A 19136-nucleotide genomic window follows, 5' to 3' on the forward strand; every position below is an offset into this window, starting at 1 on the left:
ACAGATTGCCGAGTATTGTACCCAGCCCAACAGAAAAAAGCCGATGGAAGGAACAGAAGTGGAAATGCCAGACGTATCAACAGTTGAACGAAAAACTCGTAACCGATTGGTACGTATAGCATACATTATTCTATTTAGTGATATATATATTACTTATAATTAGGGATTAAATATATAACTAAATGCATTGAAGAATTTGGATGTGGAACAAAAACGTGTTGCAAGGATAAAAGACGTTGACAAAACTGTTTCTTATGAGTTCACAATGAAGGGAGAAAATCGAATGGTATGATTTTTTTATAATACACAATGACATTAATCCTTATTAATATAACATCAATAAGGATATTTTAATTACAAAATTCTTTTTTTATTATACAGAGAATGCCTGCAAATGTTGTAAGAATTGCAGGATTAAAAAATAAAGTCTATGAGATAAAAGTGACAAACATGAATGGAGAAACAATAGACATGAATCTTAGGAGGCAAAAGAATGGAAATGGTGTAAGGTATGCTATCGAAGGATGGCCGATGTTCATGCAGGAGAATGGCATTCGATTCGGTGACAAATTGCATTTCAGATTTTTATGTGAAGGAAATGTACTGATCTTAACCAAAGTGGATGCCGTTAATGAAGGTTAACAGTTAAAAAGTAACCATGATGCTCTAAGTGTTTGGACATATGAAATTATGACTCTATTTTGTTAATATTTCATGTTTGGATCTTTTTTTTTTTTGGAACGTGAAAGTAGACATTAACATGTTTTTGCTAATATAGAAACGTTGGTATCTTTTATAATCGTAGTATTGTTTGATGTCAACATTTATTTTCTACAATTGTAGTAAACATATTGTTTGATCTTATGATGTTCCTTGGTAAACTATAAACACAGATACCATATTTTTTCTAATATAAAAAAGTTGATATCTCTTATAATTAGAAATCATTTATAATATTTTGTTCACTATCAATATGAACTCCTAATAATTTATTCTTTTACAGCAACATTTCTTCATTAGTAATATTTACTCTTATATAGAATGATCCTATATATTAGCATCCACTAATTTTAAAAAGTTTTTTTGGCAATTGATGACTTAATAATAATATTAAAAATGATGAATAAATTTAAAAAAAAAGACATAATAAATCTTCTGAAAATTAATACAATAGTTTTGACTTCATTCACCTTGTTGACAAACAACACTATTACCCTTCAAGTGGAAAACCGAAAAATCTAACATAAGAATATGAAATATATGAAAATGAAATACATTATTAAATTATAAGTTATGAAAAATCTCCTTGTACACTACATTAGATGTCTTTGATGTAGGTTTACCATCGCAATCAAATGATAAAATTTTAACACCTTGCCTGCTCTTGACTCTGGATAACGCCACATACAATTGACCGTGAGTAAATACAGGATCTTTTAAGTATAAACCAACTCTAGATAGCGACTGTCCTTGACTCTTGTTAATTGTCATAGCAAAACAAACTGTTAACGGAAATTGCCTTCTTTGAAATTGAAAAGGTATCTTTTTGTCTGAAGGAACCATACTAATTCTTGGAATAAAAACTCTTGTGCCGATATTTCCGCCAGATATTACTTCCGCTTCAATTACTCGCTTACCAAGAAAGGTTACTTGTAATCTGGTACCATTACATAGTCCGTTCTGTTGATCAATGTTTCGAAGAAGCATCACAGGAACACCAACTTTAAGAACCAACCTATGATTGGGTAAACCGGAGATTTTAAGAGCATTCAAATTGTCAGGAGAGTATAGACCTTGTTGAAAAGAATCAAGAACTTGTTCTGTTTGACATATACTGTCACAGCTCAAATACTCTTTTTCTTCACCTGGAAATAATGAAAGTAATCGATCATTAATCTCATGAACTACTTCATTCTTTGGTGCTAAAATTGCTCTCTCTGAAAAGAATCCAGGATTTTTATACTGATGTAAGATTGAAGGATGAACAAAGTCAATTAAACTTTGAATTGGATCATCTGAGTCGGTAATTACTAAATCATCGGGTAACTCTATAAACGCTTCACCATCGTTTTCTGAACCAATGTTTCCTTCACCAATATCAAGTAGCCATTTTGCAAACTTCTTAATAGAATCACTGTTAGATGACTCAGCTCCAGTTCTCAACCTCATGTTTTTTGTTAACTTTAAAACCTTGCATTCAGACCATAGATATGAAGAACTCAAAGAGGAATTAACAATCTGCTGCCTCGTACCATTTGGGATAACGGGTAGTATTTGTCTAAAGTCACCACCAAACACAATAACTTTACCTCCAAATGGTAGCTCAGAAGAGTTATTCGTAGAAGACGACAGAATGTCTTTCATTGTTCGATCTAATGCCTCAAACGCATGTTTGTGCACCATAGGGGCTTCATCCCATATAATCAACTTTGACTCTTTTAAAAGATTAGCAACATCATCGTTCGGCTTAATGAAGCACATGGAATCTTCTGTCAAATTTATGGGAATTTTAAATCTAGAGTGTGCTGTGCGTCCTCTAGATAACAATAATGAAGCTGTCACACCCCCAAAATCCACCTGCGGAGTACCACCGCTTGGGAGCGTGACTGACCAGGATCAAGCCATCAATCATATCAAACATAGCATTTAATAATAATAGTAGATAGACTGATGTTCAAAACCAAACGTTGTATATGTAGCGGAAGCATTAAATGTAAAACCCAAAACATAAGTATCAATGTGTGAATGTAAAAGCGTTTAATAAGCATTCACGTGTTCTTGTCCACAACGACCCGCTTCTCCTTTGGTGCAAGCTCCAAGTATACCTAAGGTCCTGCAAGGCATGCAGCAAAATAATCAACAAACTAGTTGAGCGAGTTCACAGAAAGTAAGTTCATAACATAGTGCATAAGTATAACTAGTGGGGGCTTCCCATACTAGTGTGTACTGAAGGTGGGGGCTTCCCAAACCTTGTGTTTATATTACCGGTGGGGGCTTCCCACGTTTATCCTTACTAATGAGGGCTTCTCATTAGTGGTACTTACTAGACTAACTTCCAACCATGTGTTCTTCTTTACCGAGAACAGGAATACGTACTGGGTCACGTAGGCTTTACGTGACGTGCCCTTCCCCGAGGACAGTGGTACGCGTGGGGGCTACGTAGGCTTTACGTAGCGTGTCCTTCCGACCCGGAAGACAGTAGAAGGTATTGGGTTACGTAGGCTTTACGTAACGTGTCCTCCCGACCCGGGAGACAAATGGCAAATACTGGGTTACGTAGGCTTTACGTAACGTGTCCTGACTAACCTGAGGACGATGGTCTATAGTCTAGTGAATGCGTAAGTACGAGTAACTCTTTCAATACCAACATATCCAACCCAATTCCCAACCCGGGAATCCCATGCCTTGGCTGTGTGAACTCACCTTGGTTTGCTCGGCAGATACACAAAGAATATAGTTAAGCTAGTAATTGGTCAACCACGCCCTATCATGGTTATTATACAAGTCAGGTTCGTATAAAGCACGTAGGTTACTAACACGTATTGATCATGGCAACTTACACGTATCCAATAGCAGCCCAAAACAACAGTTAAACAAATGGCCAAGTGCCCGGCCCAAAACAGTTGGGCCTGAAATAGTAAAAGTCCAACAACAGTATGGTCCGTCTCGAGTCGCAACGAGGAGATCCCGAGTCACAACGGGACTCGTAACGGTGATGTTCTCGAGTCGCAATCGGAGCTGGTCTCGAGTTGTTAAGGTCCGGTTACGAGTCGCAACGGAACTCGCAACCGCGGTTTCGGTTCGTGCTGTTGTGTGAGATTGCGACTTGGCAAGGTCCGGTTACGAGTCGTAACGGGACTCGCAACCTTTGGTCTCGACTTTTCATGTGCTGGTTACGAGTCGCAACGGGACTCGCAACCTCGGTTTCGACTAATGCTGTTTGTGGTCTCGAGTCGAGACTATGGTTTTCGAGTCGCAATCCCAGTCGTGACAAGCAATTGGTAACAGTTTTCCCTGATTTCATGCAATTCGGTTATACACATTTATGCCATCAATTATCAGTTTCCAAAATTCAAATCACTAACAGTTTCTATCCGGGAACTTTATAGATCAAACAGGGAAAATCAACACTAATCCTTATGAACCCTAACACCAAATATATGAACAATTTAACAATCATGAAACCGTTTTATAAACATCAATCAATCATATGAACAATCCGAAATTCTGGACATAAGCATCTAATAATCAACTATCTCATAACAATTAAACTAACAGAACATGATATCCGGGTTAGCATCTATTCGGTTTCACATTTACCATACCATTCGATACCTATGAAACTATAACCGGTTAACAAGCATTCGGTTAACATCAATCCAGAAACAAATCCGATTTACATGCACATAAGAATCACATATATGCATCATAACATCAAATAGTCAAAGAAAACAATGCTAAACACACTAACCCATATGTAACAATGGTGGAGCCGAGAGCTTGGAAGGATGAGTGCGAACTCCGGTTCCGAGAGAGAGAGAGAGAGCTTGTGTGTGTGTTGCTTTGTGGTTGCAAAAGATTGTAAAACTAAAACCCTAAGATGTGTATGTGTATATATACGTAGAGTAGGTGTGGGCCGAAACCCCACATGGGTCTCGAGTCCACCATGTTGACCGAGTGGGTTGTTTTTGTAATGATTTACTAATCGGCTCAAATAGTAACATATGCAATCACAATAAATCACGTAACATGTAACATTCAATCAATCAATATAATCACGTAATCACACTAGTTCAATGGTTACACGTAATGTACGAGACGGTAAAGTACGAGTTGTCACAGAAGCAATACCACTTGAAGCAACGTTCAATACTATCTGACCTTTACATCTGATTGCAGCAGCCAAAGTCTTCCACAAAAAAGTCTTCCCTGTCCCACCGTAACCATATACAAAAAACAACCCTCCACTTTGGCATTCGACAGCATTCACAATTTGGTTAAAAACGTTTAACTGCTCTTCAGTTAAAGACTCTTTCAATATAGTAAACTCACTTTTCAACTCATGTGGGTCGTGCGATAATTCCTCATTGATTAGACGATTAGTACCTTGCCGTAGTGAATCGTCATCTGGATAGGGCATCGTAGAAAATTTACTTAATGTAGACCCATTGGAAATTAAGTAATTCTCAATTTCCACCAAAATTAGATTCTTCAAATGATGTTCAGGAATAATTAGATCTACAAAAAGTATAAAAAATAAATAAACATATGATGAATCAAAATATATACAGATAAAAAATACTAACTTACCAGGGATATGTGTTTCTTTACGACGCTTGAATAGAATATCGTCACCTAGTAAGTGCCAAGTTTTTTCCCACACAAATTCAGGTCTTGATAGCGTATTAGTTAAAAGCAATGTGGCAAATAATGATCTTAAATACCGACAATGAGCTTCAAAACTTGCTTCCTTAATTGCTTCAACATATTCGTTGTCATCATCTAAAAGACCCATAGCATAACATGCATCTTTAAATGTTGGAAATACTTGTCCGTTCACTGTTCGAATCTCTTCAAATGATTTAGGACCTCTAACTTTATTTAAGAGTATCCTTAAATAGTAAGGTTCTCCGGAAGCAATCGAAACAGAATGAACTCTACCAACAGTTTTGTACCTTTTCCGTACTTGCCAACGTCTATCTTTTAAGTTCCAAACATACTTGGTTGGGAACTCCACATAACTGAGTTTACGTGCTTCTTCATCGCGTTCATTTAAACGCATCCATTGCAAAAAAAATAGATGAAGCAACAGATGGTTTATTCAGGACATCTTCAATATCATCATGTTCACCGTATACTACATTGTGTTGACCAGGTAAGTGAAAAGGTAGCCTCATTACTGCAGGATATCTATAATGAACTTCGTTTGCAAAAATTCTCCAAGACGCTTCACAGGCTGATATGTATCTACAATCATAGTATTGTTTGATCTCATCATTTATTTTCTGATTGCTAGTACCGGTTGAATCAGTATACAAAACAGCCGTAGCACGGTCAGATCCTTTGTTAATGTACTTAAAAAGGTACTTTATAGAACCAGCCTGGTTACACCATTCAACATTAATGTGTGCTTGGTATCTTTTTAATAGACCTTTGTTGTAAGGTACGACACTTCGGTTGTCTAATTGAACACCTTTTTTCATAACAGTATGACCAGAATCTCGCCTTCGATATACAGGAAAACCACTTGAGTCTATAATTGTATGATCCGAAAATTTTTTGGGAAATCGTTTTGAACATTTGTTGTCAACCATGCAAGGACAGCTCAAATTAGCAGCACCACAAGGACCATGAATCATATACTCAGACACAAGATAATGTAGCTGAGGATCTTCAGATTTATCCGGAATTTCGGCAGAAATAAAAGGATCTATATGATCTACAGTGGGAAGTTTGTGATCCACCTTCATGAATAAACAAATGTGTGCATGCGGTAGGCCACGTTTTTGAAATTCAACTGTATAAACAACTACAAAATAAAAATGATGTCTAAGTAATATACTAAATAAAGTTAGATATAAATAATAATTAAAACTGTACATGAAGTAGAATACTAAGAAAAATTTTATACCAGCATTGATTTCACCAAAAAATTTACTATCCTTTATATCCTTAATCATTGAATCCAGCTTCATCTTGAACAATCGACAAATAATATCAGGCCTGTCTTCTGCTCTAATGGATGTATCTTTAAGAAATCTTGAAACTTCAGGCCATTTTGGATTGCATGTAATGGTTATGAAAAAATCTGGGTAGCCAAACCACTTACATAATGCCATAGCATCGAGGTAGTTTTGTTGCATGAACCGAGCACCTCCAGTAAAAGATGAAGGTAATATTACCTTTTGACCAGTGTTTGATAAATTTTGTTTACCATTGTCCTTATACTTTTGAAGATTCTCAAATGACTCGGAACGCAAATTCTTCTGCTTACCACGTATGAAATTTAGCCTTTCACTCTCAATCATAGTGTAACATCAACCAAAAACTGTTGAAACAGTCTTCTGGAGTTTAAAACCAAAGAATAACAACTACTCCGCTCCTGTATTCTATATGCAAAGAACTCCCGCATTGTGCATTTTGGTCGTATTTTTTTTTTCGTTGTTTGTAACACCTCAAAATTTTGTGTCCAATGATGTGTTAACACGTGTCATTTGTTTACACGTGGCATCTATAATAAATAAAGGACTAATTTTGACAAACCTTGAAAGTATATAAATTCGAGGGTTATAAATGTCAACAAGGGTATATATACTGTATAGTAACCCTAAATAAATGCTTGTACCTTCAAACGAATAAATCATAAATCGTACGAAAGCGAAACGCGGAAGAAAGTGAGAGATTACGAACTACAGGGGTTAACTGTGTCAACATGTTTAATTATACCTCTGAGTGACCCTTTAACGTTCCCAAGGCTTCGTAACAGTATTACACGCTCACTAGAATATACTGTATAAATTCCGCGGAGTTCCGTTTTAAAACGAAAGAGTTATACTCAAATTCGTATGAGAAGGGTTAAAAGCGTCAATAATGAAAGTTAAGGCTTTCTGAACAATTAATAAAATAAACGGGGACTTAACAACGCGGGTAAATAACACGAGGTCCTTAATTGTAATTAACCGAGGGCCAAACCGCAAAGTTACCCCTTCAAACCCGAAAGGTCAGGTAAATCATTACGAAAGATTTCGTTATTAATTACCAGGATTTCGTAATCATTTCAAAAGATTTTAAAAATCTGAAAAACAGGCCTCACGCGACCCGCATTGCATGTTGGTTAAGTTGAGGCAGGCCGCGAGCCTCCTATTTTACTCGCCTGATATTTAGAACCCAGGCGGCCCGCATTATAAACGCATGGAACTTCCATGCGGGCCGCATTAGACGCCCAGATGCAGAAACATTGTAACTACTTGACCTTTGGACCCTTTGAACGACCAACAATCAATTAATGGGGCATGGGCACCCTATACTCGACCCATAACACTCTAGGCCACCTGCCCATCATCCATGGTCACTTGTAGACCAATGTGTGATGATCTTGGAGCTTGGTTTGCACTATAAATAGGCATACTTGTTCACAACTTAGAACACACCTCAAAACTCATTCATCTGATCATTTCAAGAGCTCTAAAGTGTTCCTCTGTGTTCTTAAGTCTTGCCTTAAACTTCTGTAAGTGATCTAACCCTTGTGGTTTCACATTTCCATAGTTATAGCCTAAAAACACAACCGTCGTAACTAACGGTTGTCATTGCAATAACTTGCAAATGGTTCAGTCTTATGACGAATCAAAAGTGGTTATGAGATGGTATTTATGTGGGTAATAAACCTCTAAAAAGGTTCCCCCTGATCACCACTCTAACTATGTCAAAAATCGAGTCAAACGTGCGGTTAAAAAGTCAACAGAAAGCTATTTTAGCGATTTATGCATAATCTTTAATGTATATGTTATGAAACCTGTTTTGACACTTATAAAACATGATATTAAGTATATAAACTCGTTTGGGCTCGTTTGAATCGACCATTTGCTATATTGAACCGGTTCGGAGCCGAATGTCGCAAAAGTTTGACTTTTGCTTTGACTTCAGTTCTGACCCGTTTTAGTGAGGTATAAATATACCTTAGGACTCTCTTAGGACCAGGTTACATGATGGTATAAACCTCTGTGATCGGTTCATGAGTTATCCGAGTCTTTTGCGCAATTCCGTCATTCGCCTAAAAGTTGACCGTAACGGCCTTTTAAAATTAAAACGAGTATTTTGGACACGTGAACGGACCAAAACCTTGCTTGTTAAATTATAAGCATGTCCTTAAAGTTTCACGTCAATCCGAGGTCTAGAATGAGAGTTATGCTAATTAGCGCAATTCAAGTAAACTTTAGTAATTAACGGCGCAATTAGCATAACACCTATCTAAACCAAGATTTCGTCACCAAAACTTTTATCCACTGTATTAAAATAATATTTTGGGAATTTTAAAGATTTTTAATAATTTTTACCTCGCTCATAACCTGTGGTTATGGCTACGGTTCGGTAAATACCGAATATGCCCTTTTCGGCCAAAACATGAGTTCTACAAGGTCTTTTGACCCGATTCCAGTTGCTACTGGTTTTAAATAATAAATTAAGTATTTTAAGTTTTATAAGCTGTTCGGGAAACTCAGATTTCCTGTAGAACTCGAAAAGCCCTTTTAAAATCTTTAAAATGACCAAAAAGCCCCTACGGGGCATAGTATTGACTTAAACTCGTTACGGGCGTCACGGAAGGTATCCTACTGATACCACAACCCATTTAAGGCATATTGACTTAGGAAATAAGCGTACGACTCTCATGGTTAACCGTTTCGCCTTTTGCGCGCACGGTTCGGCTTGTGAAACTAGTTTTCATAAATTAGCCGATACGGGTCAAATAATATCATTTGAACCCCAAAATCCAGAGTGTGAACCATTAACCCATATAAAACAAGTCTCTGAACTTGTTGGGACAGAATCACACTCCATTCTCGGTTTTCGCCTTTTCGCGCGATTAAACCATATCTATATATATCGGAACCAACCGGTCTAGGCTACGGCCATTATAACGACTCGTTAGGATTCTAAGAGGTTAATTAAAACCTTCGTTCCAGATTAGGAGCCCCAGTAAAAGCTATCGGTGATTTAATCCAATTAAGGAAACATACTTGCAAAGGTAAATACTTTAACTTATTTCCCCTATACGGGCTTGGGTTACGGTATATTAATACCGCTTGATTGAGCATTATATAATTCCATCGCTTAGGTGGTTAATTGATTAAATATGATCGGCTCATTTAAACAGTTTTGTTGCTTATAAGCCTTTGGGGGGTTTAATGACCGTTGTCCCGGATATCCTTGGCATCATTTTACGAAATGGCCACGACCATCGACATCCCGGTGTAGGCGTACACCCGGTATAAAGTGTCGACATTAAATTAAAAGACGTAGCCGTTGGTTTTTATACTACGGTTTTACGCAAACGTGGTGTGTCTATAAATCTTTAACCCGGCACGACCCGGGCTACTGAACGCATAAAAGAACATGTAAAACGTTCACAAGATTTTATTATAAATTTTCCCAAGTTATAAAAGAGTTTGTGCCTTGTGCATTCAAATCAATTTTAATAAACATTTTCAAATGTGTCAGTTAAATGTATTTACCAGTGTAAACTGACGTATTTTCCCCAAAAAGATTAAGTGCAGGTACCTAAACGTAAATTGGCTGGTATTAGCTCCCTAGCGTCGTGATAAGTCTCGCAAGCTTGATTGCAGTATCTGATGGAACAATACTTTATGTTTATTTACGATCCGCTGTGGATATATTCAACTTCTGTAATACATTTGATATTACAACCAGAGGTTGAGTTTATATATTTATCTTATGCTTCCGCTGTGCATCATATAATTGTGTGGTTTGACTATATTGTTGCCAACATCGTCACGGTAATCCCCCACCGGGCCCACCGGTGAGACACGTGGAAATCGGGGTGTGACAGGTTGGTATCAGAGCCAACATTGAGTGAATTAAACACTGTCCTAATGTGTTTAATCTCAATGACACAATTGCACATACTTGAGTCTAGACAAGAACTTAGGACAAATTCGGATTAATACTCCTTTTTGTCTTTATTTTCCTTTCGATTTTTAATAAGTTTTGGAGCAGGAAAATGCCACCTGTTATATTCCGAGGAAGAGGAAGGGGAAGAAGAGGCAGAGGAGAAGTCGTGACACATCACGATAACGAAGCTGGACCATCTGGTACAAGACATCCTTCGATGACACGGAGCGAAGAGCCACAACGACGAAGAGATCTTTACGAACCCGCGAGGCATTCCACTTCGCACAGCTCGACGCCATCCTACCGGCACTCCTTTGGGCCAAATTCAGAAAATGATCCCAACAACCCACAACCTTCCTTCATACCTCTACAACGTTCGGTTTCGCACCGGAATTATGACGACCCTACTCCCTACTACATAGGTCAGTTTAATCCGGCTGACTACATACAGGAACCTTCAGGTTTTGTTCCACTAGGGCCACAAGACCACTTTTCTGAAGATCCCATGGAGGAAGACGAGGATCCAACTGAACCTGCGCGTGGTACGCCCACGCATCCGATAGAAGTTTCTGATGGGTCATCCTTCCATGGAACGCCCTATCAAGGACCTGACAGTTTCCAAGCGTTGTTTGACCGACATGAGTGGTACTACACGCCACCTCAACAGACATCTCAACAACCGCGACATCCACAGGATCCCTCTGAGGATTCACGCTTTGTGGCAGTTACGCCGCCACCTCCGCCACCGGCACAACCAGTAATACCTGATCCGCCAAGGCGTAGGAGGACGAATGCTCGTATGTCTACACGAGGAGGAGGGGGTATCCACTTCAGCACTCCTCGACATTCTAGTAGTAGCCACTATCCGCCACTACAAGAAGAAGGACCTTCAAGTCCTATACAGGAGGCGAACTCCGCACCAGCTGCACGAAATTCGCCACCATTTGGGTATGACCAACCCATACCTGCTTACACGGGTCCAACGGCTTACAACCCGTTCGAACCGTCACAAGCACAATACAACTACGGCTATGAGCGCGACCCATATGTGGTGTCGGCAAGATATAATGCGCGCTACCCTGACGAAGCACATGGAAACATGGGACCACCGGACTACTCAGCTCATGGGTATCCAATACCTCCCAGACCTCCAGTTCCACATCAAGCGCCACAACCACGTTTCTCTCCTCCTGAACAGGAAGAAATACTCCATCGACTAGATCGTGTGGAGAGAGAGTTCGAGGAAGAGAAGAAAAGCCACCGAGGATTTCTCAAGGGCTTGGCGAACCTACTAAAGGGCAAAAAGAAGAAACGTGACCATTAGCCCTTAATAGTTGTACTAATGTAATTTCTACTTCGAAATAAGTCCCTGCGTGGACAACTTATCGTATTTCAGTCCCTACGCGGACTTATCTTTAGTCCTTGCATGGACACCTATCTTGTATTAGTCCCTGCGTGGACTTGTCACTTATTTAGAAAAAAAAAAAACCTCGATGGAGGTATGTACTATTTGAAAGACCCGTTTAGGGCAATATGTAACTGTATTTGAGATTTTGGAATGTATGTTATAAGTTTTGTTTTAATATGTATAAAATAAATCAAAACCATTCCTTTTATATTGATCTGCCTAGCTAAAGAATCTTAAAAGGTGAAACCTAGCTTGGTGTCTTTTAAGACCCAGTCAAGATGGTACGACCTAATTGAAAAGATTCTAATTCCCTGTTAACCTCTGTACGCATGTTAACAATCATGGCAGATGTGATTCGTTAAAATCACGCACGTCATTCTTATACAATAATCCTTTAAGGATTTCAAAACCCAACTAAATGATTTATGAATCGTGGGTTAAATCACCAACGAAGGTGATCAGTATTATAAAAACATCCATTTGTGATGTAGTGCCTACGGGCCAACTTTATTAAAACATCCATTAGTGATGTAGTGCCTACGGGCCAGTATTATAAAAACATCCATTAGAGATGTAGTGCCTACGGGCCAGTATTATAAAAAAAAACATCCATTAGAGATGTAGTGCCTACTGGCCAGTATTATAAAAACATCCATTAGTGATGTAGTGCCCACGGGCCAACCATATTAAAACATCCATTAGAGATGTAGTGCCTACGGGCCAATCTTATTAAAAACATCCATTTGAGATGTAGTGCCTACGGGCCAACCATATTAAAACATCCATTAGAGGTGTAGTGCCTATGGGCCATAATAGTTGTCTTATAACGACAAAAGACAGTGGTGGTCTATGACTCCCTATCAGAAAGAGATAAAAGAACTACGGTTCAATTCTCTATGCCTTTGATTCTCTGAAATCTCGGCTAATATTATAACACATCATCATGATTAGGCTTTATGCCGCCAATATTATCTATATAGCTGAAATAGGATATATTCAGATCCTAATGTGTAACGAAATAATAAGTTAACCAAATATGGTCTCTGTACCATGGTTGACAAATTGTCATAAAAGACAATTATATAATAAACTTCTGAATAAAATTTTGTTATCTTCTGTAACAGATTCAAGTTACAATGGCGGATCCCAATGGAGAGAACAGCCACACAAATGAAGATGACTATGACAATACGCCAGTGCATCTGACAGGCGCACAACTGAAGGCTCTGATTGACAATGCTGTTCAGGCAGCTATTGATCGTCAATATACTGAGTCCCAAGGCAGAACCGTGTCAAAACCACCCTCTAAACCAAAGACACACTCCAAACCACCCTCTGAACCCAAGAAAGATGACGACAAACACTCGTCCACTGAGCACAGCGTTCATCGCGATAGAGAATATACTGATGCGTCCAGTGCTAAGGGTTGCACCTACAAATACTTTGTATCATGTAAGCCCCGTGAATTTACAGGGGAGAAAGGTGCGGTTGACTGTATCACCTGGCTAGACGAGATGGACACGATTGTGGACATCAGCGGGTGCGCTGAGAGGGACGTGGTAAAGTTTGTGTCCCAGTCGTTCAAGGGCGAGGCCCTGGCGTGGTGGAGAGCTCTGGTGCAGGCTTCAGGTAAGTCTGCCTTATACAAAATGTCATGGGGGGAGTTTATTGCCCTCATAAAAGAAAACTACTGCCCTCAACATGAGGTTGAGAAGATTGAGGCGGATTTTGTCTCACTAGTGATGACAAACCTGGATTGTCAAGCATATCTGACAAGCTTTAACACCATGTCACGCCTGGTGCCATATCTTGTGACACCAGAACCTCGAAGGATTGCCCGTTTCTTTGGGGGCTTAGAGCCGGCGATCAAGGCCAGTGTGAAGGCCTCTAGGCCGACGACCTTCAGGTCAGTTACTGACCTCTCCTTGTCTCTTACACTTGATGCTGTCCGTCTGAGGGCACAAAGGAGCAAGGAGGCTGAAAAGCGAAAACGTGAGGATGATACCTCACGAAAGTCTGGGAAAAAGCACCGTGGAAACGGTGAGGGCAAGAGAGGGTCGGAGGCAAAGAAGGAGGGGCAAGCTGATGGAAGACCTCACTGCAAGGTCTGCAAGAAACCTCACTCCGGGAAGTGTAGGTTTGCGTCTGGTTCACAGTCGCAACAAAAGACTCCATCCTGTGGGCTATGCAAGTCCAAGGATCATAAGACCGTGGAGTGCAAAAAGATAAAGGATGCAACCTGCTATGGTTGTAACGAAAAGGGGCACATAAAGAGTAATTGCCCTAAGTATGCCAAAAGGGCGGAAGAGACAAAGAAGTCAAATGCGAGAGTTTTTCGCATGGATGCAAAGGAAGCGGTTAAGGACGACAATGTGCTTACAGGTACTTTTCTCGTAAATAATATATTTGCAAGAGTACTATTCGATTCTGGCACCGATAAATCCTTTGTAGACCAGAAATTTTGCCAACTACTAAATATGCCTATCAAAACCCTTGACGTGAAATACGAAGTAGAGTTAGCAGACGGCACGATAGAAACCGTCTCTACTGTTCTAGAAGGATGTGAAATGTCCATTAGGAACCATTCTTTTCCTTAAAGCGAAGAACCTTACCAGGGCTTGACATGCCGTGATTCAATATCGATGAATCTTATCTCTACTTCCCTTCAAATTAGCGGGTTTTGACATTGTGCTAGGCATGGACTGGTTATCCCATAATCAGGCCCAAATCATTTGCGGCAAAAGGCAGATAGTTTTAAAGACTCCGAGTGGTGAATCTCTTACCATTCGAGGAGATACGCAGTACGGATTGCCCGAAGACGTATCTATGCTGAAAGCTTCAAGGTGTTTGAACAGAGGCTGTGTAATTTACATGGCTCAGGTGATGATTGAAGGACCGAAGCCGAAGATTGAGGATCTTCCTGTCATTTCTGAATACCCCGAGGTTTTTCCCGAAGAACTACCTGGTTTGCCACCAGATAGACAAGTGGAGTTCAGAATAGACATCATTCCTGGAGCTGCTCCGATAGCAAGAGCACCTTACAGATTAGCTCCGACAGAAATGAAAGAACTGAGGACCCAGTTGGATGAACTACTGGCGAAGGGTTTTATCAGACCTAGTTCATCTCCCTGGGGAGCTCATGTCCTATTTGTAAAGAAGAAGGACGGATCGATGCGGTTGTGCATCGACTATCGAGAACTAAATAAAGTTACCATAAAGAATAGATATCCTTTACCAAGGATCGATGATCTATTCGATCAGCTGCAAGGAGCAAGCTACTTCTCCAAGATCGACTTGAGGTCGGGTTATCATCAACTAAGGGTCAGAGATGAAGATGTACATAAGACAGCATTTAGGACTCGCTATGGTTATTACGAGTTCCTAGTGATGCCTTTTGGGCTCACAAATGCACCGGCTGCGTTCATGGATCTCATGAATCGCGTCTGCAAGCCATACTTGGACAAATTCGTCATAGTCTTCATCGACGATATCCTTATTTATTCCAAGAACCAAGCTGACCACGAGAAGCACCTCCGTTGCATTCTCGAATTACTACAGCGTGAGAAACTCTACGCCAAATTCTCGAAATGTGAATTCTGGCTGCGAGAGGTTCAATTTTTAGGACACGTTGTGAGTGAGCGTGGTATCCAAGTAGATCCCGCTAAGGTAGAGGCAGTCATGAACTGGCAAGAGCCAAAGACGCCTACCGAAATTCGTAGTTTCCTGGGGTTAGCAGGATACTACCGGAGGTTTATTGAAAATTTTTCAAGGATTGTTGCGCCCTTGACTTCCCTAACCAAGAAGAAAGAAAAGTACATTTGGGGCCCAAAGCAGCAAGAGTCCTTTGAAATACTGAAGCAAAAGTTAAGCAACGCACCTGTGCTAACATTACCTGAAGGAACAGATGAATTCGTAGTTTACTGCGATGCATCACACACGGGCATGGGGTGTGTGCTTATGCAGAAGGGCAAGGTGATTGCCTATGCTTCAAGGCAATTAAAGGTGCACGAAAAGAATTACACCACCCATGATTTGGAGTTGGGTGCCGTTGTATTTGCACTGAAATTGTGGAGGCATTACCTTTATGGTATTAAATTTGTGATTTATTCAGATCACAAAAGCCTTCAGCACTTGTTCAACCAGAAGGAGTTGAATATGAGGCAGCGCCGTTGGATGGAAACCCTGAATGATTATGACTGCGAGATCAGGTACCATCCCGGCAAGGCGAATGTAGTCGCCGATGCCTTGAGCAGAAAGGAAAGGGTAAAACCTATTCGAATCAATGCCAAGAGCATTGAGGTCAAGAACAATTTAATTGAAAGGATTTTAGCTGCACAGCGAGAGGCTGTGTTGGAAGCTAATTACCCTAATGAAAAGCTGGGAGTAACTGAGGGGCAGTTGACTCTTAGCAAGGATGGAATTCTTAGGCTGAACGGACGTATATGGGTTCCGATTTATGGAGGACTACGAGATGTTGTTCTCCAGGAAGCCCATAGTTCCAAATACTCAGTCCATCCTGGTGCAGATAAGATGTACCAAGACTTAAAGGCAAATTATTGGTGGATAGGCTTGAAAAAGTCTGTAGCCGCCCACGTAGCAAAGTGCTTGACTTGTGCTCAGGTCAAAGCCGAGCACCAAAAGCCGTCTGGCTTGCTACAACAGCCTGAACTTCCCGAGTGGAAGTGGGAATGCGTAACGATGGACTTCATAACCAAGTTACCCAAAACCAGGAAAGGAAACGATACAATATGGGTCATAGTCGATAGGCTGACTAAATCAGCTCATTTTCTACCCATCAAGGAGACGTATAGCTCCGATATGTTAGCCCAACTTTATGTTGATAAGATTGTAGCCTTACACGGCATACCTGTGTCTATTATCTCCGACAGGGATACTAGATACATATCTCACTTCTGGAAAAGTTTCCAGCAATCTTTGGGCACGCGTTTAAACTTTAGTACGGCTTACCATCCACAGACGGACGGTCAAAGTGAGCGTACTATCCAAACGCTAGAAGACATGCTTCGTGCATGTGCGATCGATTTAGGTGGTAACTGGGATAAAAACCTACCCCTGATCGAATTCTCCTACAATAATAGCTACCACACCAGCATAAAGGCTGCGCCTTTTGAGGCGTTATATGGTAGGAAATGCAGATCGCCAGTTTGTTGGGCGGAAGTAGGGGAGGTCCAACTATCAGGACCAGAGATTGTTTTCCAGACGACGGACAAGATTGTCCAGATCCGGGAACGTCTCAAGGCTGCCCGCGATAGGCAGAAGAGCTACGCTGATCCAAAGCGTAAGGATTTTCACTTCGAAGTGGGTGAAAAGGTATTACTTAAGGTATCACCCTGGAAGGGGGTGATGCGTTTCGGCAAGAAAGGCAAACTGAGTCCGAGATACATAGGACCTTTCGAGGTCATTGAACGGGTCGGATCAGTTGCCTATAAGTTGAACTTGCCTGAAGAGCTCAATGGAATTCCCAATGTGTTCCACATCTGCAATCTCAAAAAGTGCTTCGCCGATGAATCATTGGTGATTCCAGACACAGATGTGCATATAGATGAGAGCTTAAAATTTATAGAAAAACCTTTGTCGATTGAAGATCGACAGGTGAAGAAGCTTCGCAGAAAGCACGTACCGATTGTAAAGGTCAAATGGGATGCCCGTAGAGGTCCTGAATATACGTGGGAAGTCGAAGCTACAATGAAAGAAAAGTACCCCTATTTATTTGAGTAAATCTCGGGTCGAGATTTATTTTAAGGGGGTGAGGATGTAACACCTCAAAATTTTGTGTCCAATGATGTGTTAACACGTGTCATTTGTTTACACGTGGCATCTATAATAAATAAAGGACTAATTTTGACAAACCTTGAAAGTATATAAATTTGAGGGTTATAAATGTCAACAAGGGTATATATACTGTATAGTAACCCTAAATAAATGCTTGTACCTTCAAACGAATAAATCATAAATCGTACGAAAGCGAAACGCGGAAGAAAGTGAGAGATTACGAACTACAGGGGTTAACTGTGTCAACATGTTTAATTATACCTCTGAGTGACCCTTTAACGTTCCCAAGGCTTCGTAACAGTATTACACGCTCACTAGAATATACTGTATAAATTCCGCGGAGTTCCGTTTTAAAACGAAAGAGTTATACTCAAATTCGTATGAGAAGGGTTAAAAGCGTCAATAATGAAAGTTAAGGCTTTCTGAACAATTAATAAAATAAACGGGGACTTAACAACGTGGGTAAATAACACGAGGTCCTTAATTGTAATTAACCGAGGGCCAAACCGCAAAGTTACCCCTTCAAACCCGAAAGGTCAGGTAAATCATTACGAAAGATTTCGTTATTAATTACCAGGATTTCGTAATCATTTCAAAAGATTTTAAAAATCTGAAAAACATGCCTCACGCGACCCGCATTGCATGTTGGTTAAGTTGAGGCGGGCCGCGAGCCTCCTATTTTACTCGCCTGATATTTAGAACCCAGGCGGCCCGCATTATAAACGCATGGAACTTCCATGCGGGCCGCATTAGACGCCCAGATGCAGAAACATTGTAACTACTTGACCTTTGGACCCTTTGAACGACCAACAATCAATTAATGGGGCATGGGCACCCTATACTCGACCCATAACACTCTAGGCCACCTGCCCATCATCCATGGTCACTTGTAGACCAATGTGTGATGATCTTGGAGCTTGGTTTGCACTATAAATAGGCATACTTGTTCACAACTTAGAACACACCTCAAAACTCATTCATCTGATCATTTCAAGAGCTCTAAAGTGTTCCTCTGTGTTCTTAAGTCTTGCCTTAAACTTCTGTAAGTGATCTAACCCTTGTGGTTTCACATTTCCATAGTTATAGCCTAAAAACACAACCGTCGTAACTAACGGTTGTCATTGCAATAACTTGCAAATGGTTCAGTCTTATGACGAATCAAAAGTGGTTATGAGATGGTATTTATGTGGGTAATAAACCTCTAAAAAGGTTCCCCCTGATCACCACTCTAACTATGTCAAAAATCGAGTCAAACGTGCGGTTAAAAAGTCAACAGAAAGCTATTTTAGCGATTTATGCATAATCTGTA

At 40.2% G+C, this 19136-nt stretch overlaps 1 protein-coding gene across 1 annotated transcript; it reads right to left on the reverse strand.

The window, feature by feature from the left end:
• Window positions 1-1284: 1284 nt before the first annotated feature.
• Window positions 1285-5515, reverse strand: LOC110920285 (ATP-dependent DNA helicase PIF1-like). Its single transcript, XM_035985698.1, has 3 exons — window positions 5311-5515; window positions 4882-5238; window positions 1285-2489 (listed from the first exon to the last, which is right to left on the reverse strand). The coding sequence occupies exons 1-3, from the start codon at window positions 5513-5515 to the stop codon at window positions 1285-1287; spliced, it is 1767 nt and encodes a 588-aa protein (XP_035841591.1).
• Window positions 5516-19136: the final 13621 nt, after the last annotated feature.

Source organism: Helianthus annuus, chromosome 16 (genome assembly GCF_002127325.2).
Source record: "Helianthus annuus cultivar XRQ/B chromosome 16, HanXRQr2.0-SUNRISE, whole genome shotgun sequence".
Classification (NCBI taxonomy): domain Eukaryota; kingdom Viridiplantae; phylum Streptophyta; class Magnoliopsida; order Asterales; family Asteraceae; genus Helianthus; species Helianthus annuus.

What these genes read in the sequence shown, in the direction of transcription:
- LOC110920285 (XM_035985698.1), bottom strand. Translation starts at nt 5,515, where the DNA reads ATGGGTCTTTTAGATGATGACAACGAATATGTTGAAGCAATTAAGGAA. An exon ending in TAAAGAAACACATATCCCTG is followed by an intron (nt 5,239 to 5,310) that starts GTAAGTTAGTAT and finishes TACTTTTTGTAG; the next exon opens with ATCTAATTATTCCTGAACAT. An exon ending in TGCTGCAATCAGATGTAAAG is followed by an intron (nt 2,490 to 4,881) that starts GTCAGATAGTAT and finishes TAAATTTGACAG; the next exon opens with AAGATTCCATGTGCTTCATT.